Here is a 25,337-nt window from a genome sequence, read left to right on the forward strand (position 1 = left end):
TCCCAGAGTGTTAATTTGTGTTGAGCGTGAAAAAAGAAAAAAGAAAAATCCACAAATTTAATGGTGGTTACTGACAAAAGTTTTTAAAAAATTGGACCTAGTTCTTTTATTCAGCTTAAGAGGTTACTTTTAAAAGATTGAGGTTATGTTGAGCCTAACCTTAAAATATGAAATTAATATTCTGTGTTACATTTTTTCTGCTATTTAGAGGAATTTTTAAACTTCAAAAATTAAAAACGAATAAAATTACAACCTCTAAAAAATTCCATATTATATTGAGCTTCGAGGTTAGGGTTTACATAACCTCAAATACTGGATTAGCTTCTCTAAAAAAAATAAAAGAAACAGACCATTATTGCTTAAGAAAATACTACAATCAACCTTCATAAAAATAAGAAGAAGTTTTTTTTGGAATCTTTTACTTAGAACTTCCATATCTAACTGTGTTATCACACTTGTACATTAAAATTTTAATATGACTCGCATTAATTGTCGCTGGTGAAAGTTTAAATGTGTAATTTGTGTGTTTGAATCATTTTATATTAAAAATTTGATCTATTTGTTGATAAAAAAGGTAGACTTGGCCCGCAAAATTTGATATAAATTGATTTATAGCATTAATGCGGAAAAATTAATGCGATTTTCTTTTTAATTTTTTAATGTGAAAAATATTTATGCATTAGGTAAGTTTAAACTTATTTTTGCAGGCCAAGTCCACTTCTTTATCAATAAATAGAAAAATCCCAAATATTAAGTGACTCAAAGACACAAATAACATATTTGGACGCTCACAAGCGAGAATTAATGTGAATCACATTAAAATTTTAATGTGCAAGTGTGATAACGCCGTGAGCTTACGTATTTATCTGTTTTTGTAATCCAGTTTAACTAAGTAAATATCAAATAAGTTTTATTTAACTGCATAATTTTAAAAATTATGTTTTTTAAAGATTCGGAATGTATGTAAAATTCTCTCGTTCTTATATTTAAAAAAAAATGTATCGTCGAGCTACTAAGTCAGAAATATTTACCATAGACATGTACTAAATCAGTTCAGTTTTTGAAGTTTAACACTTTAATTGCGGAAGAATAATATGCTGCGCGTTAAAATTGTACAAAATTCTTTGTATAAAACAAATTGCATATCAAAGATATCACGTGGAGAATATTTAGTACACACATGTACTAAACTAATTCCTCAAACGATGCTTGTAATATTTTGTAATCAAAGTACTTGATAGTTTTTACATACAAAACAATTTGCATAATAAAGCTGTATGGAAATGTTTAGTACATACATGTACTAAACTAGTTTGGTATAAAAAATTTGCAATTCTTTAAAATAATAAAAAATAAGATTTGAAAAAGTTTTTAAATAAAACTAATTGCAGAATGAAATTTTTAGATGAGAAATATTTATAGTACGAACATGTACTAAAATAATTTGTCGTAAAGGTAAGCAAATTCTTATAAGAAATAGTAAAAAATCAAACATGAAACTTTTAGAAAGGGGTTTAATATATTGACCAGTCAGAATATAAGTCGAACAACTCGATTTTTTACAAAAATCGTTTTATTCGCTTTTTGGATACTTCTTTATACCCTCTACCTTTTCCCTGTGAACATTATACTTGAAAGATAATTATTTTCAAAGTTATAGAGATTTTAAATTTCAAATGATTTCAAAAATCCTACACTCTGCATGTAAAATCTCAGCTTCAAATCGCTCTCCTGTAAAATTTGCCTAACTGCGAGTTGTTAGTTTCTTATTCTGAGCGGTCGTTATTGTCTTTACTATCTTCAGGTAGTTGTTGAACTTATTGATATTGTGGGAAAAAAATTTTATGAAAATTAGTTGTAAATAAATTTTTGAACTTTTATAGAGAAGTTTTTCAATTTAATAGGCAACCGAACAATCCAGAACATTTTTTTTAGTACATGCCTAGTTTTAGTACAAGGTATAAGAATCGACCGGGAAGTGAAGAACAGATATTGTACATCTATTGTACTTCTTAAAAAAATATATTTACGATATTTAAAATCATTTTATATGGGTGACATTGACAGATGAAATGTCACCCACCTGACACATTCGATTTTGGATTATCTCTGACTGTCAAAAATTCAAATTTAAATATCAAAGCGTTAAAAACACTTTTTATACTGGTTGAAAAGGAATTCAAAACTAATCTAAACCTCGCCCTTTAATCTAAAAGAAAAAAACAAACATGTTAGTGATTTAATTCCTCAATCAATATACCTCTTCTATTCACTATCATGCATTGGGATTACACAAAATCATGTCTTGAAGTGCTACAATAGAAAATCACAAAAAAATACTGAAGAAAAGGGCTACAAAATATGTTTTTCTACTGAATATTTAGCTGCAGAATAATGCCCTCAAAATGATCACTTTACTGCTTGCTCTTTCGTCCTGTGGACCCAAACTTCTTCCTCAGGAAACTCTTATTTGCCTTCGATCGACGTTTCCCAACACTGCCAGGAGTGCTACTTTCTGAGCTCGCATCAATACTGAGAACACTCATACTGTCCACATCTCCTTCCAGAGCTTGTTGGTCAAAACGCTGAGCCAGAAGAGAGGCACTCCTCTGGACAGCAGATGACCCAGAAGACCCTTCTGTTGAGTATTTAGTGGCCTTATGGCCTTTGGAATGATGCTTCCTTATGGGCATGGTTGAGCGATAGGATGGATCAGGAGGACCATCCTCGAGGGCGAAGAAACTGAAAATGGAAGTTGTGGGAGACACTGGGAAATACTTACTGCTGTAAGTAGAAGCAGAAACAGCTGTCTTCTGACGACGATAGTCAAGTGCCTTCTTCCCACTCCAGTCCAATATGTCACGATCAGCCTCTGCAAGAAGTTAACTTTTCATCTTCACCATAAAAATCCTATCTCTATGTTTAATCTAATTTGTGGTCAAATGAGCGTCTTTACACTGAAACAAACACCCTACGCACTCATTTTATTTCTCTCACTAATTAATGACCACTGACCACTGACCACACAAAGAGCCTCAAATTACACAAAAATGAAAATGTTTACCTATTGGATGCAATAAAAATTTTCTACGAATTTACTATTGTGTGAAAATGAGAGGGAGTCGAGAGAGTTGACCGGCAATTAACAATATCATTATAATTGTAATAAACTTGTGTTAATTTCTTTTTCTAGATTTATCAAAATTTTATCTATATTTTTTTCACAGGGCAGCGTTGGCTCTTCGCAAATTTTATGTCTTTTATTTAGCTAATAATTTGGTTAAAAATGTGAGGTTATGTCGATCATAACCCTAGAAAATCCATTCAAACTTTGAATGAAACAAATTTAAAAATTTAATAAACTCTACCAATATTTTAGATCAATTTGTCCATTTGAGAGACAAATAGGGCAATTTTGAAATAATATTATTCGGATTAATTTAAATTTCCTTCCTTTTCAAGAAGTGGCTCATTCTAACCTAAAACTATCTAAATTTTAACCTTAAAAATCTTGATAATCTCGAAACGCTGCTACAGTGTTCTTCGTTTGATCAATCCAATTAGGGTGGCGGCATTACTTATGGCCAGTCTATACTTTGTGGCCACATCGCAGATATCTTCAATTTTTTCCCACAAATTAATTTCGAAGTACTACAAAATTAGGAATATTTGATATCCTTAAATGCAACTTTTAAACTGATTTACTTTTATATTTCGGTAGAATTTTAATTATTTTCTGGAGATTATTTTACTCAGGGGCATGACATTTCCTATGCTTCCCATATGTTTCTAGCGTGGCAAAAAAACTTTTGAGTTTATTAGCTGTTTTCTGTCATTGTAGAATGAATTAACAAAAAATGCAAATACAAAATAAAAGCCAATTTATTAACAAAGAGGCAATCGAAAAACCGAAATTGGCAACCTACGTAGTTTTGGAGATATCTCGTGAAATGTGTACGAAAACAGGGAAAAAATTACACTAAAACCGGTCGTATTTTTCAGAGCTAATGTCACCCCCCTGATTTTACTGATGCGCCTGAGGATCAAATATACGTCAAATCGTTAAGAAATTTACTAACGATCACACAATTTTTAGTGACTAAATTATGTACCGTCGTTGCGGGTGACTTTGCACGTTTTTTCGCTATTTTGCAACTTTGCTCTCTAAAAGTGGATAATTAAAGTGAAGGGAGGGGGGTTTTTGAGTAAAATTATTTGTATTCAGTTGTTAATGAATGGATTTTGTGCCACTAGCATTAATTTTATAAAATTTTACTATGTTTAGAAAAATCAAGAAAAAAGGCTTGCACTGGGGATAAGGTGCGGGTGACTTTGCACTTTTTAATAAATACTAAAAAATCAACAATTTCTGATAATAAACGACAATGAAGATCTTTACATCTAAGGGTAATATGCACGAGATCTACAAGATGACATGATCGCCATCTTGATTTGACGTTTCTGTCCGCCATTTTGAATAACTGTCAAAACCTAAAACTGGTCCGATTGAGTTGAAATTTTAGTATGCTTGTAGCTGATGTCAAGACCTTTTCAGAACGTATCTATGTCCCAGTCTACGTCAAGTATTAACCTAGATACAGAGGCTCAAATTTTAAAATTTTGAAATCATCATATTTTGGTGATCTTTATTTACTAATCCTTAATTTTAAAATCTAAATGAAATGCCTCAGTAACCATTAAAAATGGTTGAGGCTTTTATTTTATATATTTATTTACTCTTACATAATTAAAAAAAAATAAATGAAAAGTGCATTTATTAATTTTTTTAATTTTTTATTTTTGCAAAAACAGTTTTACAGATCTTCAAATAATATGCTGTTATAAAGAAAAACATTACTTTTCTTTTTTTTTTTGTTATTTAGATCTCATCGCCTAAGGGTAGTACTGTCTTTTTTGTGATGATTTCGATAAAAGAAGCTCTCCGTAGTTCTGTATTCATGAAAATGTCAAAATTTTGAACTTGGAGCTTCTGTATCCAGGTAATCGTTTGACCTAGGTCGGATGTTATATATGTTCTGAAAAGGTTTTGACATCAGCTAGAACATACTAAAATTTCAGCTCAATCGGACCAGTTTTAGGTTTTGACAGTTATTCAAAATGACGGACAGAAACGTCAAACCAAGATGGCGACCACACCATCTTGTAGATCTCGGTCACTTTATCTTAAATTATCAAAAAATTGGATAATTTTTAGCCAAATACTTTTATTATAAAGCTTTAGAAAGATCATTACATGCAATTTTATAACATAAATCATGCGTTCTTAGAAAGATAATAGGGAAAAAAATATTTTAATAAAAATTATCAACAAAATCGAAGTGGATTATTCTAGCCAGATAAATTTAGAATAGATTTGGGCAATTTACTTCTCTGAAATCGATTTTAAAATTGCACCTTCAGATAACTTTTTCACGGAGCCGTTTTTTGACAAAATACCTATATTAGCATTTCATTGACTATTACTGAAACCACAAGAATCCTTTTGAGGATCATTGTACCTTACTTGGTACTTAACATATCCCTATATACTTTGACATGGTAGACCAGATCGGCGAAGACTATCAATAAGTGCTAGAATTGTTCAAAGTCTCACGAACAGCAGAGTGCAAAGTCACCCCCCGAGTGCAAAGTCACCCGCAACGACGGTATCTTCAATTACAAATATTTAGTACTATTTTTTAAAACTTGTTTTCTTTGGAACTATATTTTCTTTTACTACTTGTTTTTGATGATTTTTCAAACAAAAATGTAAAATAATGACAAAGGCCATAAGTTATGATCAATTTGATAAAATTATTAATTTGTGGCCACAGCATTTGACGTGTGGCGCCCTCACACATATTTGGTTTAGCGAGTTGTCAGTCGAGTTATTTTGATTCAGTGAATATGAGTTTTCTAGCAAAAATATAATAAAATTTAAGGTAAGTGTTGAAATTATAAGATGAAATTGCCTACAAACGTGTGGTGTGAATGTTCTTATTGATTTTTTTCCATGAACTTGCATTTTCTTGTAAATAACCTAACTTTTTCTCTTTTTCCCTCTTAGGAGAATGAAAAACACGAAAAAAAGAGAAAAGCCTCAATATTGAACTCAAAGGATGCAAAAGGGGCATTGAGAAGCATTGAAAATAGAATGACCACGACCAAAGTACGCCGAGAAAAATTTGGATGGTATTTTCTACAAATCGTATCTTTAAATTCTACTGCCTCAAAAGATAGTAGAAAATGCCATCCTCCATAGAAACTTTCCTTTGAAAAATCTACCATCTTGACATTTTAAAATTTAATATCCTATGGATAGTAAATTTTGAACACCTGTTTATAAACAAAATTTATTGTGCGCTGGGCATTAGTAGTTGAATATTTTGAGAAAAATATTTGAGAAACTATGAAAATTTGTTAAACAAAATAATAAAAAAAACCTGTGAAAGTCCCTAAAATGTTTTTCTTTTCTTTTGTATTAAAATTATTTTATTACTAAGTTTGTTTTATATAATTTGAAATTGTGGCCATAAGTTATTCCACGAGTGGCCACAAGTTATGAATTTTACACGGTTGGGAAAATCACATATTTTCCGGGAATTGAGGGAGTTTCCTAGTAAATTCATTTGGATATATCGAAAGAAATGACATAAAAGAAATTTGTGAAAATGTGGCCATAAGTAATGTCTGCAACCTACCCCTTGGCCTGTGTTAATAAAAGCACAATTTTCATTATATAAAATAACCAGTAGGGGGAAGTGGGGCACCTTTGAAATTGGGATTTTTCACATATTTTTAAACAAAATTGAGCCTTATCGTGATATAATTTAGGTGCACAAATAGATTGAGAGACTAAATTACGTTATGATATGGCTAAATTCCACTTAAACATAGGTGAAAAATCCTATTTTCAAAGGTGCCCTATTTTGAAATGTGCCCCACTTCCCCCTAGTTCATTAATAAATTGTCACTGTATGTATTATATCCAGGAATAATCTTACCGAAGTACAATAAAGCGGGCACCTTGAATTAGGTCTCCATTAAAATAATATTAACCATCCCTTTTCCAGAAATATAGAATTTATAGTATAATAGTTTTTCAACGGAATAATTATAAAACGGGTCATAAGAAAAAAATATGGTGCTACTTCTTATAAATCCTCTTTAAGCCTAATTTAACCCTCCACACACTGCTCAACATAAATATGTTCTTGCAGTCTATAAATCATCATAAAAATCCATCTACGCACGAACTCGCATCTCGCGTAAATATTCCTTCGAGGTGTGTGTGTCAACAGACCATAAAATATTTCATTCTGTACAAGAAGATTCGAGGGGTAAAAGTTGATTATGAAAATTCACAATTATCAATTGCTTTGAGCTTCTGTTGAAGAAGTCCATAAAATTTGAAAGTGAATCAAATATTTTTGACCATCGAATTTGTTGATTGTACGATCAAAACTTAACACCCAAAAGTGATCATTTGGGGATTGAGAATGAAGAGGTTCTTTTGATGTTTATTGTAGTTTCATTACTTAGCTATTTACTTCCCACCCTAAATCACCTATCAGTTGCTAAACATACATCAGAGTCTCTTATCAATATTTACATAGAAATTGAAAATGCATTTGTGTCATACTGCCGAAAAAATACTGTGATTCCTCTCTCACTCAAATATTTCCAACAATTTTTTTCTTTCTGGGTATTTAATTTCTCAATATACACCTTTTTTCGGCTTTGGGTAAACATTTTGATAAGACGCACGTAAGCACTCAAGAGGCTTGATTGATCCACAGTTTATTTTTTTTTTGTTGTTGGCAAAGTTCTGTGATATCTCACACTAAAAGAAAAAATAAAATGAAATATACTCACTGTAGACATTCTGGAGCAATTCGAAGATATTATCGCGACCAAACTGCATGGCAATGTGAAGTGGCGTGTATCCCTGGCAAAAGAAAAGAAAGAGGTGTAAATGATGTTTATTTAAGAAGCCACATCAATAAAATCATAAAGTAATACAGGCAATTACCAGGATCGTAAAATTAAATCTTTACAAATTCCCTAGTAATTCTCAATAAAAACGTAATACAACGTTATTGCTACATTTCACAGAAGATTTACTTTAATAAATCTATGCAATAGCTGTGGAACGACATTAATATAAAGTTGCATAATAGATAATGTAAAAGATTATTACACGTAATTACTTAAGGTTTATTCATTCATAAACGTATTAGTTTACGTATGGAAAAATTTTAATCACTTATTGTCTTATTAAGTTTTGTTAGAAGATCAATATTTTAAATCTTCTAATATGTTCACATAACTTATTTCTGAAATAGATCAATTTTCGGAAGTTATTGCTACTATTTGGAGAATTTTAAAGTTTGTATTTGTAAAACTTTTGAAGGTTATACGGACTTCAGACTTAAAGCTTAGCCAAATGGCTTAACTCCTGTAATTTCTCAACAAGAAATATTTCTTTAGAAAATAGATATTTTTTATTTTGTATTGTATTTACAGCAGTTAACTTAATAATATCTTTAAAAATTAATATTATTGCTGTTAGAAAATCCAGACCCCTGGAAACTGAGATAAACATCTAGCCTGAACACAGCTTTACTTACAGTATAACCTCACATTGCTAACATTGCCAATTTTATTACAAAAAAGAATTAGCAAAATTGTACAGAAAGTCCTGGGATTATGCACTTTGCGATATGAAATGTATGAGTCAAAAAAGAGAGTGCAATACAAAGTCCATTAGGACTATGAAGTAGCGGTTCTCTCTTAAAGGATCCTAAAGTGTATTATAAACTAATGCCTAGCGCACAATAACTATATAAAACATATTTACAAACAAAAAATATGTTTTCAAAATTTCCTGTAAGAGTGAGCGAGATGACTAGATCAAGCTTTTATTCACTCTCACTAAAATCTCAAAAATATGTTTACAAAACAAAAGGTATTGTGCGTTAAGCATAACAATTGAATAAATCATAAGTTCAGTTCGCGGTGTTTTCGGTCTCGAAAATGTGCATAATCCTGGGCTCCTCTGTACATATAGGCGCTAGTTTATCTTTTGCCAAATATAGAACAAGCTATTTTTGTAGATAGGGGGAAGTGGGGCAACTTTGAAACTGGGGCACCTTTGAAATTAGGATTTTTCATCTATTTTTAAATAAAATGGAGCATTATTGTGATATAATTTAGCTGCACAAACAGACTGAGAAACTAAATTACATAACGATATCGCTCAGTTCCACTTAAACATAGGAGAAAAATCCCAATTTTAAAGGTACCCCAGTATCAAAGGTGCCCCACTTCCCCCTACTGCCATAAGATTAAGAAATTATCGGGATTTAGAATGATAAATGGTGAGAATTTTTTTTGTAAGAAAGTCTCTATCCTATTGAAAAATTTCTATTTTGATATAGAATTACTCGAATTACTCAAGAATGAATTAAGTGATCTTGATAAAATTAGGTATGGAGTTAGTACCTATTTTAGTTAAGTTCCTTTATCAATGTTCATAAGCTTTTCTCCCCACACTACCTTTAGTAGCCCCAATTAAATGAGGACGTTTTTTTTATAATAACTCTGTTCTAAGAGAAAGCTAAAACTGGACATGGGATCAAAACTTAGGGAAAGATTTTCGATCATGCATATAAGTTGAGGAACTTCTTGATAGTCCAACTACACACCTTTCGCTTAAGCCTAAGTTGATGCAAATCTATTGGGAAACAACAGGAAATTTGAACCTTAACCCATAAAACTTTTGAAATAAAATCTTATATTATCTAAAAGCATAACTTATCATTAAACTCGGTTGGATAGTTTCAACTAATCTGTTCACAATTGGAGTGATTTTTTGTCCCGTTTTTGTCAACGAGAGACACAAAGAGGTCCGGGAGTTGTCAAACTTAGATATGGATCTATTTAGAGATGTTCACCGTAATGTTCGTGTTTGGTCAAAAAGGGCCTAGGTGCCAAGTTCAACCAACTTTTTGGTGCTTTCCTATGACAGATTAGGGGAAGTGTGCCAAATTTCGACCACCTTCTAATTTCGACCACTTTGAGTGTAAATTCGGCCATGCAAATAAATTAATTAAAATTATGTATATAATCTTCGAATAGTTAATGACTTCATTTTGGTTTTAAATATTTATTCATTTTAGGATGTATAACACAAAAACCGTTAAATTTTAGGTATTTAAATTTCGTTGTAAAAACTCAGTGTGGAAAGTGCAAAAGGTTTTCCTTCGGTGTTTTTCATGAAAATTGATTAGTTTTCATTAAAGATTGTTTCTGTTAATGTTAATAATGAATCAATATTTAAATTTCGGGTAAAATTTCGCAGCTGGATCCTGTATTTCGCGTAAAAAAGTATATACTTTGTGAGCGCCTCTCCGGTGAGGTAGTGTTGCCTATTCCGGCAACATCTTTTGCTTTCCTAAATTTCTTATTCATTTTATGTTCTTTCTTTCAATTTCTGAGTTCTACAATGTCCAGAGAAAAAAACCATCGCTTCTATGAAAAAGATGATGTGGAAAAGGCCTTGGAAGAATTCAGAAGGGCAAATTGCTACGGGAATCTACGCGTAAATTGGAGATGCTACTCTTCAGGTCTTCAGGACAAATTACGCGGAAGATCTCAGGGCTTGTTGGTCATATAAACGTATTAAACTAAATATGAAACTCGTTCCGTTTGACGTTTTGAAATTTTCTATCCGTTGTGTTACAAAAGGTGGCCAGAAAAAAGGTGGCCGGAATTTCACTCAAAGTGGCCGAAATACTACCCAAAGCAATGTCCATATCTTTATTAATTTTTCAATATTTTAGGAAGTAATTTAAAGAAAACAAAGATGATAAACTAGTTTTCAAGGTTCCACACAACCCTCCCGAAAAGGAAGTAACAAAAAATATCAATATGAATTAAAATTATTGCATTTCAAACTTAGGACTTGGGTGCTTATATGCAACTATGCCGAAATTTGGCACATTTACCCTATTTTCTTCCAACCTCCTTAAATGAAGTTTTTTTCTTATATGCTTTATGTTGAAATATTTTCCTTGGATTCACAAAAATTAAAATTAAAAGAGTATGAATGCAATCATTTAATAGAAGAAATCCTTTTTCTTTTAGGAACTGCTTTTTGTGCTTTCAAACTTTTCCTTTAAGGTTTTAGAAAAAAAGTTCTTACTTATAATAGTGCTCGCCCATTGCTAAAGATCTCATTCGTGATAAAACTCTGATCGGATTTGCCCATTCCTCTTTTATTGTTGCAACATTTTGACAAATTTGTTAAGTTGGAAGGAAAATGTAAATTTTTCGTGTTTGACATAAATGAAACATTAATTCGATCACTCAGAATAAAAGTCGAACAACTCGATTTTTTACAAAAATCGTTTTATTCGCTTTTTGGATAATTACCCTTTACCTCTTCCCTGTGAACATTATACTTGAAAAATAATTATTTTTAAAGTTATAGAGAATTTAAATCTTAAAATTCTTATACTCTAGGGGAATGTTGGCATGGTTCACACAGAGTGAACCTTCAAACAGCGCAAATTTTCTCTTTGTTTGCAAAGAGCTAGTTCGTCATTTCTTAGCCATAAGATAGATAATATTATTAAGTTCATGAGACGAGGTGAGAAATTGTAAGTTAGATCCTTACAAACAAAGCGAAAATTCACATCGTTTGAAGGTTCACTCTGTGCGAACCATGCCTACATTCCCCTACATGTAAAATCTCAGCTTCAAATCGCTCTCCTGTAAAATTTGCCTACTGCGAGTTATTCGTTTCCTATTCTGAGTGGTCGAATTGTAAAGGAAGATTTACTATGTCACATCTTGGCATTTCAGATTAGGAAGAATGTTACTTCTGATCAATTTAGCTTTTTTTACTGACTAAAATAGAATATTGTAGGGGGCAGTACGGTACCTTTGAATTGGGGAACCTTTGATTTAGGGTACTTTTAAATTGGGATATCTTTGAAATTAAGCTTTTTTCTCTTATTCTTAAAATGAATTGAGGTTTATTGAACTGTATTTCAGCTGCATAATTGCTTTATCGATCTAATTATGACATGGTAAAGTTCAATTCCTTTTAAAAATAGGAGAAAAAGCTCAATTTTAAAGGTACCCGACTTAAAAGGTGCCTTCCCCTACTGATTCCTTTAATTTTGATTTTATTTAAGAACCAAAATGCTTATTTTATGATCAAAATACCAATTTAATGACCAATAATAAACTTGCAAAATTACATCTATCGGTAAGTTTGTAAGTCTTGTTAATGTTTGTTTTGAAATCTTTATTTATTACTAACACATTTTTATTTGAATTAATTCATTTCCAATCTTATGTTAAATGCATTAGCATAAAATAGCTTGAGTGAACAAATGGAGAAACAGTTCCACATATTTCTTTTTCAAACCTCATCAAACGCATTGAAAACAAATAAAAAAATCATGTAAATTAGGTATGAAAACTCTCAGTGATATTTATAAAAACAAAACAAAATCCACACTTTTTTTTTGCAAACTGATAAATGTTTGCAAATGTATAGTGAATAAACAGAAAATAATGTTGATGATGTGAAAACATTTGTAGCGACATAGTCTTGAGAGTTGGCCACAGAGAAATCATGCAAAATGACTTTACAAATCGCTGAACAAATTGCAGCCAGAAGGAAATATCAAACAATCACCATGAGATTGTCGTACAAAATAGGTGGAAATTGTAGTCCAACTAGTTGGATATGTGTCATGAGGAATTTATACATATATATATATATATTTGAAATTGTAACCCTTTTGGCATTTGGTGAGTTCATGTTTTGCCCAATTTATATTTATCCTCAAAGAGGGGTACTAGGGGATCCACCGAAACTGAGAAATATTCTATTTTGAGTGCAGAATTGCATTATTGTACAAAATATATACATAGATGGATACAATTGAAATTGAACAATGATCATTTGAAATTCTCCAAACACGAGGAAACGACATCGGTTATCAATTAAGAGTCTTGTCCCGTGTGTGAAATTATAATGACCCAGAGAGTTGGATATATGTTGTGGAATTATTGCTTGTGCTCTCTCTGGAGTGTCCCCCAAGTGGAACCGATGCTCGCAACATGAAATACACGATATTCATGAATTTATGCACACTTTCACAAAATATACCATGCACATATTAGTTCAACACGAGGCACTGTATTAATTTGAAACATTTTTTTTTGTTTATCAACTATCGTCACTTAGTTTTTGATCCCAGCTCACCCTTCACTTAGTTTTTTTTTTCACCAGAAGGGTTTGAATTTACAAAAAAAAAAACAGAGCATTGAAAATTGGTTTTAATACTCAAAGGGTTGTTCTGCAACATCCCTTTTCACTTCGCCCATTCCAACCAAATAGAAAAATTTAAACCGTACCAAAAATACAATAAAATGATCAAACCACTGGCACTTTTCGCGAATGTGCCAGGAAAATTTATTCCACAGAATGTAGAAACTTCTGTTTCCCCGAGAACAAGGAAAAAAACGAACAAAATTGCGCCAAAAAAGAGCGAGAAACCCCTGCTCCAGGAAAAAATGTAATATTGTGTAAAATTGTAAAATATGACGGTAATATCATTCACATGGTGACTTCTTCAGCAGTTCAACAGCCAATGATGCCACCCTCTCGATCTTTTATTTTTTTCAGAATAAAAGGGGTGAACACTGATTTTAAATTGGCTCTTCAGCATTATATTCGCCATGCTTTTCACTTTCGCAATTTCAAGGAGAAATACTCACGAAAACATGTGATTTTATTAAAAATAAAAAGAAACGCTGGATTGAAAAAACACAAAGAGGGTGAGGAAAAAGCCAATATTTGGCTGTAAGGAGTAAAAAGATGGGCAAAAGTTTTTTTTAAATTTAATTCGCAAAAATGTTTTAGCAATTAGGGTAAGTGTACCAAATTCCGGCCAGCTTGTAATTTCGGCCACATTTCTTATTCCTTGAATTTCCATGAATTTTTAGGTTTTGCATACTTTAGAGATTAAACAATGCAAAAATAACAAAAAATATCGCTTCGACGAACAAGATGATCTGAAAAAGTCATTGGAAGAATTCCAGAAAGGCACGGAACTATGAGAATGAAGTTGGCCGAAATAAGCCACCAATGCTATGCCTACATTGCTATTCATTTTAAAATGTATTAAGAATGATTTTAGAGAAAATAAAGACAATAAACTGTCTACAAGGTTCCAAGCAAAACTCCTTATAAAAAAGTTACAAATATATTCAATTTGTATTAAAAATATTATATTTCAAATTTGAGACTTTGGCGTTTGCATGCAACTATGCCGAAATTTGGCACACTTACCGTATTAAAGTATGTATTGGAACGCTTAAGCAAAGATATATTTATTGAAGATATCGGTTGCTTTGAAATCTTGTAAATTTTCTGTTAAATATAACCAAAGAGTGTTCCTTTCGAAAAAACAAATTTAAAATAAACAAAAGTTTTTCCGATAAAATGTCATTTCAATTTTTTCGCAAAAGCATTCAAATTTTTTTTTGACCAAAATTTAAAAACATACAAAAAAGTCACAGACATAATAAACAAGATAGACTTGTTATTAGAAAAAGAAAATTAAACATAAAGACATCATGTCCGGTTCACACTCCTAATAAGCAAAAATATTTCGTCTCAAAAACTTTATTGTATCGTTCAAAATCATGTCTAATTTTTTCCCGTGTCCAAAGTAAACAAACTAGAGGAGACTGGAGAACAATTCTAAATTCATTATTTTTCAAAATAAAAGAGACTCTGGCTTCAAATTTTTATCACAGATAGGCTTTATGAACCTTTCGAGAAAAAAATATGGTAAACAAATAGTATTGAATTTTGAGCTCTATTTTTTTTGTAATATTTCCATATATAAAATATCAATATTGGTTAATTTAACTGTACATTTATTGTTAAAACAGAGAGAAACGGTCTTTGACAAAGTTTTTTAGGGGAATAAATTGCCTACAAAAACAAATTTATGATACAAAAATATGATAATTTAATTTTTTTTCATTTGCGAGAGTTAAAATGTAAAATGGACTTTAGAAAATATAGAGTTAGGGGTAGGGGTATCTGCCAAATAGGGGTATCCGTCTCTCGCCTTAACCCTTTAACGACGAGACACTTTTTACGGACTGAAAATCAACAATAAAAATTAAACTGAGAAACATAATCAATGGCCTCAATTCTGAGACCAAGATAAAGATCAAAATTTCAAGCTGTCAAATATTTCCAAAATCAAGATTTCGTATTCTGACGCGAAGTATTTTTGGACCTTGAAATATTTTAGCTAAGAACCAAGATTTTAAGATTTTCCACGCCTGTCACACTTAACGAAACGTCACTTCTGACAAATAAATCAGTCAGAATCAGTTGAATTTGTTGAAATTTCGTCATATAAATTATGAAAATTAATAATAAGACGTATTAAAGAATAAAATGAGAGCTCATGAACGGGAATACAGAAAGTACAAACGTGCAAATCAAACTTGTGACATGTAATAAACCTTGAAATTCTTATGCAAGATGTGATTCTTTTTCAGGTATTCTCAGAGTGTTGTACTTCGATACGAACATCTAGAAATATGTACTATTTCGATTGAATTACAAAGCCAAACGCATAGTTTTTTTCATAGTAATTCTATTTTTGTACCATCACTTATAGAAATATTTATCATCAATCTCATCAATATAGTCATTTCCATATAAAACTCTTAAAATTGTTAGTATCTTGAAAATTCCAAGCACATCCGAGAGGCTCTTGGAATTATTTCAAGAAAACAAGATATTTGACGTCTTGAAATCTCGAAATATTGATTCAAGAATTGCAAATCTTAATATCCACACTTTTTGTGTCTTGGATTTCAAGATTCCAAGACTTTTGATAGATTTGACATCTTGATCTTGATTTTTTGATTTCAGACTACCAAATCTTGAAATTTTCTTGATCTGGATATTGTTCTTGGTCTTAGAATTGAGGCTAAGTCTTACATCTAACCTTGGAAAGTCCAATAGAATCTGATTCGATGTATTTTGTGCTTCTATGAACGATAGGGACAAAAATAGTCCAAAAAATTAAGTAATTTTTCTGGCAATACCAATGAATAATATTTTTAGCTTTAATGAAAAATATTACGTATGAGTATTGTAGTTTATATTGCCATAAGGGTTATGCTTAAAAAAAATTAAATTTATAATAAATAAATAAAATCAATTACTAATTTGGGAATTTAAAAATTCGCCATTTTTGACCTTAAATATTTACTACATAGCAAATAGCTAGAGACTTGCAAAAAATATTCTAGATTCCTTCAACCTTTTACTTTACAATTATGTACAGACATAAGAAAAAAATAACTTTAGGTAGTCAGGAAAAATATTTTTTTTTTATGGGACACCGGTGTTCCAGTCGTCCTTAAAGGGTTAACTCGTAAGTGTGTCTAAGGCATAAGCCAACTTTTTCTCGGGATACAAGTTTGAAAATGAGAATCGAAAGCTGGATCCCTGCAACACATATTGCTAGAGCTTTGATTGCTTATTTGTTCATGTACAGTATTTCATCTGAGTCTTCGAAAAAAAGGTTTCAAAAAAGCTCTCGTATCCAATCGAATAGTCAATATTTTCTATCCCAAAATAGTCGATTTCACGCATCATATTCACATGATGCATTACATGGAAAATATCAAATCAAAATTACTTCATATTCCCTTTACATTTTCCCATTGAAATTTTATTGCTACCCTTTTGAGATATTTTCCACCATATCTACTTCAGTAGAGTTACCTCTCAAAATTGGATTTGAAGCATATAAAAACTTACAGAAGTGCATGTGGGGACCACGAAAAAAGGAAAAAGGATACAGTTTAAATTTTTAATTGCTGTACAATTGCAGAAAAATTCAATTTTCATGGTATGTCAGGGAGATGCTTTATTTTCAGCCTCACAACACACAACTCACACTCAATTTGACCAAATCAACATTGACAGTGGCAAAAAATGTCCGTTGTAACTTGTCAATCAAATTATACAGTGAATTTAAAATTAAACTCAGCTGAAATTGCATTGGCGCGCACATTTGACTTCAATTGAAATGAAAAGTTAAGGTAGGGTAACCATGAAGGTTGGAACTCCAAGAGTTTCATCCTTCCATCGTGAAATATCTGAATAAATGAGATTAAATTGAGGGGAATAAAGGCGAAAAAAAAACTAAGAATAATTCCACAAGAGAATCAAAGACAGTTAATTCCCTGCCCATAAATTGCATTAAAATTTCACTATTATATTGTAATTTTGTAATTCACATCGAGCTCTTTATCGCAGTTTTGATTGAATACCTTCCTTCTCCATTCGTTTGCCAATATAATAATTTCAGTCTTATAAGAGTTGGATAAAAGAGTCTCTTTTCTCTTCAGTTAAATGTTTTTGGTCATTCCTTGCACTTTATCTCTTATTCCCACTCATGTCTCATAAGACGGTAAAATACGCAACCACTTGATGCCATTCGCAAATGCTGCAACTGGTAAGGTAGAAAATCTTGCCTACCAGACACCAAAGAATAGTCTTTGAGATAGCAAAACCATCGTCAAGGTGCACTTAATTAATTCACAATGTACACACACACATATTTTTCCCATAATAAAATTTTCATCAATAGACATTTCTTATATATCTTGCAGATTAGGAATCTTTTACCCAGCTTTTTCCTCCACCTTATTCGTCTGGCTTTTTTTTCCTCCACCTGATTCTCACAATTTATTTCCCCATCTTTTGCATATACACAACTTCTCATATCATTTTTCTTTTTGTCCACCACTTTTGCCACAATTAATCACAAATAAAAATGAGAATGAAGAATCATGGAGAATTTACTTCATAATTTGATGTGATGACAGATTCCCAAGATTCACTTTGAGATATCGGACTTGAGTGAATGAGGGAAAAAAAGTCTTTTGAATGGGTCCTCTTTGACCTAAGAAGTTCTGATGACAAACACAGAAAATGAGTGACAAAGAACAGGGCTGTACGGAAAACTTACTAAATTTTAATGATTTTTTTTTAAATTTAAAATTGAGTATTTTTTTCAGGAGGAAGTCATTAAACTTACTTGATTGTGACGTCCTAAGGACGTCAGACATGTTTATATAGAGGACATAGAGGGTGTTTATGTTTAATAAATTTTTGAAAAAAAATGTTTATTATATTATAATTGTTAATAACTTGACTAAATTGCAGAACCATTATAGGATATTTTATTTAGACACTGAGAAAAAAAGAGGGTGCGAGTAACTTTTTTTCCTCGAAACTTTAACATTTTTTAGGTGTAAAAATATATCAACATTTTTTAATGTTAATTTTACACCTTTTTAAGGGTAAAATTAACATGAAAAATTATTAATTTAACCCCTAATACACCTAAAATGGGTAATATTTACACCGATTTCGGATCAATAATGCAGGGTAAAATAAACATTTCCGGAATGTTATTTTAACTTTTTCGGATTTCTCTCAGTGGATCAACGGTAATGAACTTATCCTATTTCTTTTTTTATCCCAAATGAATTATAAGTGTTACAACGCTGGCCCTACGATTCTAGTGTCCTGGGTTCTAATACTCTTAAGGTACTCATTAAATTTCTAACATAGAAAGAGTATCCACGTCTAGAATTCTTTTTTGTGTGTAGGCCTAATTAGTAGTCCTTTAACGCAGGATTATTATAGGAAATAGGCCTTCCCACAAGGGGATTTTATACACGTATTATTTTTTTTTATACAGTATAAGGTTGTCAGTCCCATGCACCTTGGAATCAATATAGTGAAACTCACTGGATCCAGTCCGAACATCAGAAAAATTCCTGGAGACCTAAAAGAGATTTGAACCCGAGACACTTGCACCATAGAGTGAGTACTCTACCACTTAACTCAATGGGTACCCTATTATTACAATACTCAAGGTAATTTCTTTATTCCTATATTGCAAAGTCGGAAAAAATACAATTGCACAAAATCTTAATTGTGATGTTATAAGTGAATGTTACAAAGGTACGAAGTCAAAAATTTTAGTCACTTCTAAACGAAAACAAATTGATACAAAAAAAGAATAAGTATAAATTGAAGTAAATGTTTCGACTTTGAAATAATAATTTTGTTGGGAAAATTCATGCTGAGGCCCCAGGAACCAAGAGTGAAGCCAAGTATAGGGGCCTCTACGAAATGATCAAGCGGAAAAGGAATGACATCACTCTCAAACGGAGGATTAACGGAAGATCTCAATTTTTAAGGATGTCCCAATGCTCAGAGATGTGATCACGGGGACTAAGACCAAACACATATTTTGACACAGCCGTGAAAGGTCACAGACAGCTTCCTAAAAATTTCGCTCTCAGCGTCGAAGAAAAATCCAGTTCCAACACTGGTAAAGATAAAATGATCAATTTGATCCTTTTGCAAAGGATGGATCAAACTTCAAACTCTGAATGCACATTTATCATAATGTTATCATTTATCATCATGTTAATTTGATCCATCCTTTTCAAAAGGATCAAATTTGGATCAATCTTATATGTTTACCAGTGAAGTTATAACATATTAAACGCGTATTAATCGGCGTAGTTTGCGATACCTACGAGGAGTTATGCACGGTACAATAAACTTTCTATATAACAAAAACTCTGGCTTACGTACCAAGCGAGCAGAAGTCTGTTCAAAAACACTCACAATAAATCGATCGCTCAGAATAAGAAACGAATAACACGCAGTAGGCAAATTTTACAGGAGAGCGATTTGAAGCTGAGATTTTACATGTAGAGTATAGGATTTTTAAGATTCAAAATCTCAATGACTTGAAAATAATTATCTTTCAAGTATAATATTTATGGTATAAAGAAGTATCCAAAAAGCGAATAAAACGATTTTTGTAAAAAATCGAGTGGTTCGACTTATATTCTAGGTCAGTGAAATGAATTCTCCATGGCGTTTCTTAGACTCGGAGTCAGTTAAAACGAGTTGAAGTGCACATGGCAATTGGTTGAAATTAGTGGTAAAGACAATCAGAGCCAGTGTCCCCATAGATCAGTTGGTAGATCATTCGCCTAGACAGCGAAAGGCCTCCAGGTCAAGCCTGGGTGGAGGTAGGATTTTTTTCCTGTCTCTATTTGGGTGAAATTGGTGGAGTTGGAATCACTGATTATGATTGTCGCTTGTCCGTGCAAGAATACAAAAACTCTTGGGCTTACGTATCAAAGCGAGCAGATGTTTGTTCAAAAAGTCTCATAATTTTTATAATTCGATCACGAAAAGGACGAGTTGAAGATGATACCGAGATTGCGTGCCTTTTCAACAAATGGAATGGTTTGCCAGTAGAATTTGAGAGATGCGATCGATTCACATAATGATCTTTTAGATATAGATATTATAAGGCTCTGTGATTTTTAGGGTATAAAGAGAAGCTAATTGCCCAAGACTCAATACGAGCCAAAATCATGTTTAGGTGGGTCACAATCAGAAAATAGTTGCTGGTCTTCCACATGTATACGGATCGTAAGAACAACCGAGTACGACTGACGAAAAGTACATGATAAACAGGGGAAAAAGTACTCAATTACACTGAGAAAAAAAGAGGGTGTGATTAACATTATTTCCTCATAACTTTAACACTTTTTAGGTGTAAAAATATATCAACATTTTTTAATGTTAATTTTACACCTTTTTAAGAGTAAAATTAACATGAAAAAGGGTAACTTTAAGCTCTAATACACCTAAAAAGGGTAATATTTACACCGATTTTGGATCAATACTGTAGGGTAAAATTAACATTTCCGGAATGTTATTTTAACTTTTTCGGATTTCTCTCCAGTGTAGAGATATGGCCGATGAAGAGAAATTAATTTTTTCAAAAAGCTGGAAGCAGAGAATGTAATGAGAGATACCAAATACCTTTGAAAAATCCAAGAGAAGTTGCACAATATTTCTACGATTACCCAGAAAACAATAAAAAAGACGCTTTGAGTCCAAATAAGCAGTGATCTGCTCAAGAATTAGTGCTCAAGAAAATTTACTACCAAAAAAACTTGAGAAATTTTTTAAGTTCTTGAAAAACGGATCAAATAACAAAAGATTATGGAGTAATCTTTTGTTTAATAAATAAATTTACTGAATCCTGACGCTGATAAGTCGTCAGAAGTTAGACTAAAAAAAATAAAAATAAATTCTTGCTAATAAAAAGTCAGGATCAGGAGGTTAGCGCATATACCTTTTCATTTTTAAGCAAATTTCGTACATTTTTTAAAAGTTTTTTTTTTTAATTTAGAAATTTAGAATTTTTAATACTGGGGGCTAAAACTAGCCATTCAAACAAAGCCCTAGTTATTCATGCAGCGCATAAAATCCTTAAAAGGTAAATTATAATTATGCATTTTGTTATGCGTGATCTATTGATAAAATAGATCAATTGCTATGAAGAAAGAAAAAAACCTTCATAATCACTCAATTAATCGATTAATCAAAAAACAATCACGCGATTATTTTAACATTAATTGCATTTCAAATTGAGTTGTTGAGAAAATTGCTGAAATTGCAGAAGAATGTTTATGAGGTGTTTGTGACCTGTAATAAAATATTTGTAATTTTTTAAACAAAAAAGACAGACATAGAGTTTTAGTTCAGCCCTGTGAGAATATTATTAAAATGACCCAGATTGAATTACCAGGTTTTTCGCGACAATAAAGAGACAAGATGGGGTTAATGAATGATATGGCAATCTTGCAGAATTACCACCAAGAGTTTCTCTCTCGGAACACCTTTGCTCTGTTCTTTTTTTTTCTTTTAATTTGATTTAAAAATCTTATAGTGGCTCTTTCGTAAGAGTACCTCTTATGGTCTCAAGATATATTGCAACTTCAAATGCTTAAGAAATCGAAAAGATTACAATAAATTATCATGAAGATTGGACTTTAGTGAAATATTCGAGTCTTTCTGACTTCATTCTTCTCTTTTATCATTCTTTTTGTCTTATCCATTCCCATTCTCAATGCAGGTCTTTTCTACCTTTAACTTTTTTTTCCGGAGATTGTGATAAAAATATAAGAAAAGAATAATACTTACTCCATTCTGTCATTTGGATATTTGGTGTTTTGATTGCGGCATCACAAAAAGGTCCCATCATTCCATTGTCAATTTGTCAATAGAAACGGCCCCAAAGCACCATCATCCCCATGTTGGCAGTCCAAGGAATGTAAAATGCATTAAGAGGCGGCAAAACGAGACAATTATTAATTATTGAGGCATTTCATGTGATGCGAGGAGCCATGCACAAGTCCTCAAAGAAACTCAAAAATATAATACATACCGTTTGTACGTTGGCATTCGCCTTGTAAGTGCCGGCAATCAGTTTCACAACATTCTCATTTCCGTGTTTGGCGGCCCAATGGAGTGCGGTCTGGAAAGAAAAAGGAGACACATGGAGATGGAGAAATTAAATGAGATATTCACTGTGAGTAAATTAATAAAGAATTCAATTGAGGACTCCTTTGGGTAAAGGCGCTTAAAGAGGTGCATACACACTTTTGACAAGAATTAACCGTCGGATCTTTGATCGTTGGCACGAGCTTGAACGTGTTTGGAAAATTCACTTTAAGACACGTGGATTTTTCCTCAACAATGTTAGAAGTAAGATCCATTGAGAATATCAAAACCAATTGAAAATTGTTCTTTGGGGTAAATCATGAGGAGAATAATAGTGAAATTGATTTGATAATCAGTTGCCATATTCGTTTATTTATCGATTAAACTCTCTCAGCGAACATAGTTAGCCGAAAAAAACAGCGTTTTCAGCAAATTTTTGTTGAGCGGTCAGCAGTCCTCGAACAAAAGGTGCTAACCAAATATATGGAAATTGTAAAGGCTCGCGATAGTCGTTTTAAGATTCGCAGAATTCAGCTGAAAAGACATACCGTCAAACACACAACTTTGTGCCACCTTTTCAAGTTTTTCTTAAATATTTTCCAAATTAGTTGAGATATTTGAATGAGCTTTTATACAACATTTCTAGAATATAGCCTCATAGTAGAAAAAAATCCAGGGATCTTTGGACAGGGAGCAAAATTTCTTGTACACTGTATTAATTTTACCCTGCAGTATTGATCCAAAATCGGTGTAAATATTACCCTTTTTAGGTGTATTGGGGTTAAAGTTACCCTGTTTCATGTTAATTTTACCCTTAAAAAGGTGTAAAATTAACATTAAAAAATGTTCAAGGTGCAAATTTATGTAATTCTCTTCAGAAAAAATGAACTTAATGTGTAGAATCTTCTGCCAAAGTTAAAGCGTCTAGAAATGGTTCTGAATTTGGACATTTACCCTATAAATTATTTTTTATAAGTCGACTCAAGTAACATCGAAAGGCTAGTGCGACACATCGTTAGAAAGGTCTCAGCCTTAACTACAACATACTAAAATTTCGTCGAAATTGGAAACGCAGATTTCGAAATATTCAATTTCGAAATTAAGAAAATCAATCTTTCGATTATAGCGCTCCTGTCGGTGATCCCTCAAAGTTTTGATACTCCCAAGAATTGTCTATTTCATGAGACCTTTAATTTACACCATCAATGATTAAATTCGACAACTAGAACGCCTCAAAATAAATAAAATCTTAAAATGATTATAAGAAGTCGCAAAATTTATTCTTTTATGACCAATATTTTTGATCAGGGTGGTTGGAGGAGGGGGTTAAATTTTTCTTTTTTGAAATATTTGAGTCCCAGATATTATTAAACACTGAAATTTAAACTATATCGATTATAGGGGTCAAATTATCGAGAAAATTAGTGGCACAGTTGCATTGCGTTTTCTCTATTTTGAGATTAACATGTCACTACAAGAAGAGGAAACAACCTATGAAATCGACTATTCAGCTATTTTATCCTCAATAATAAAGGAATGCAACAAGATATACGGAATAAATTAGAAACTTTTTGAAATGTGTGTTCCAGATGAGGCTTTTCTGCAGATTTAGAAAAATGAAGAAACAGCACAGATAGGGTAAAGTGTGGTATTTCGGAACACTTTTTAGCACATTTAAGTTTCAAACAGCTTAACAACTTCTAAAATATTTTTTTCTTTGTTGATACAAATATTTATGTTCCTTGTGCTATCCAGAATAAGATTCTTATCGAAAAATATTGAAAAATGCATCTCTTTTTATACAAAATAGCAAAAAATGTAAAAAAGTAAGAATGGTATATTTCGGGACAGACAAAAGTCGCTATTATGCAAATAAATTTCACCGGGCCTGATTATTTACCTTTAAGTAGAAGGTCTAAACTTTACTCTTTCATAAAAGAATTGTTTAAATTTCACTTTTAAAGTCACTTAAATCGAAAAAACACTAAGCACTGTTTGTGTTTACATCTGCAAAATTGACCACACTGAAGGTTTTGTATAAAGTGAAATGTGACACTCATAATTCACGCGTATTTCACGCTTTAAATTAAATAAAATTTCAGAAGTTTTATGTTTATCTGATACGTAAAGAGATTAATATTTCAAATAGAACTTAAAAATAATTAGAATTCAAATATTTATAGGGTTTTTGATGTGTCCCAAAATACCCATATTATGTCCCGAAAAGCACCTTGCCCAGAAATACCACACGTTACCCTAATGATGGAATTTTTACCAACCTTTGGTAACAAGTATTTAAAAGGGAATACTCATAATTTCTTTGGATATGTTAGAGCTACCTTGCAGAATTTTTGGACAGCTTCCTCGCAACTACCAATTCCGCTAGAGAGCCTTTCATGTCTAAAAATAGGCTGGCACAAAGTTGCACCCCATAGCACAAAGTTGTAAGATTTGACGGTATATTTTCAGTTGAATTGAAATCGGTTAGCATTTGGCGTTCGATGGGTTGTCCCAAAAATTTTGACGTTTGTAATTTGACATTAATTTTAAGCATTTTGGGACACTTGTTTGTCAAAGCTCTGAATTAAAAAAAAAATTAGAAAAGTAGCCAAGTTAATTTTTGTCTTATTCGTTTTCCTTAAAAAAGAGCCTAGGTGCGGTTCCTAGACATCTTTTTTAAATTAAATTTATTATGAATATCAATAACTGGGAATTCATAATCTGATATTTAAGATTGCCTTTTACTGTAATACATTTAAAATTTGACACACGATCAAATACGAATTCTCCCGAATGTCTTCGGTGTGACGTTTATCGTGACATAATTTTCAATTTTGACACTTTTGATTCAAATAACTTCTCTATACTAAAACAT

General features: G+C 31.8%; 1 protein-coding gene across 1 annotated transcript in view; it reads right to left on the bottom strand.

Annotated features, from left to right (window-relative positions):
* The window catches only part of LOC129800383 (melanotransferrin), a 49,291-nt gene extending 31,880 nt beyond the window's left edge, over positions 1 to 17,411 (bottom strand). Inside the window, exons 1-3 of the mRNA XM_055844724.1 lie at positions 17,405 to 17,411; positions 7,876 to 7,947; positions 2,783 to 2,872 (exon numbers count right to left, since the gene is read on the bottom strand). Of these exons, the coding sequence (XP_055700699.1) occupies positions 2,783 to 2,872; positions 7,876 to 7,924 (139 nt within the window). The 5' untranslated portion in view covers positions 7,925 to 7,947; positions 17,405 to 17,411. The remainder of the gene's footprint in view (positions 1 to 2,782; positions 2,873 to 7,875; positions 7,948 to 17,404) is intronic.
* Positions 17,412 to 25,337: the final 7,926 nt, after the last annotated feature.

The sequence above is a fragment of the Phlebotomus papatasi genome, chromosome 2, assembly GCF_024763615.1.
Source record: "Phlebotomus papatasi isolate M1 chromosome 2, Ppap_2.1, whole genome shotgun sequence".
In the NCBI taxonomy this organism is placed as follows: Eukaryota; Metazoa; Arthropoda; class Insecta; order Diptera; family Psychodidae; genus Phlebotomus; species Phlebotomus papatasi.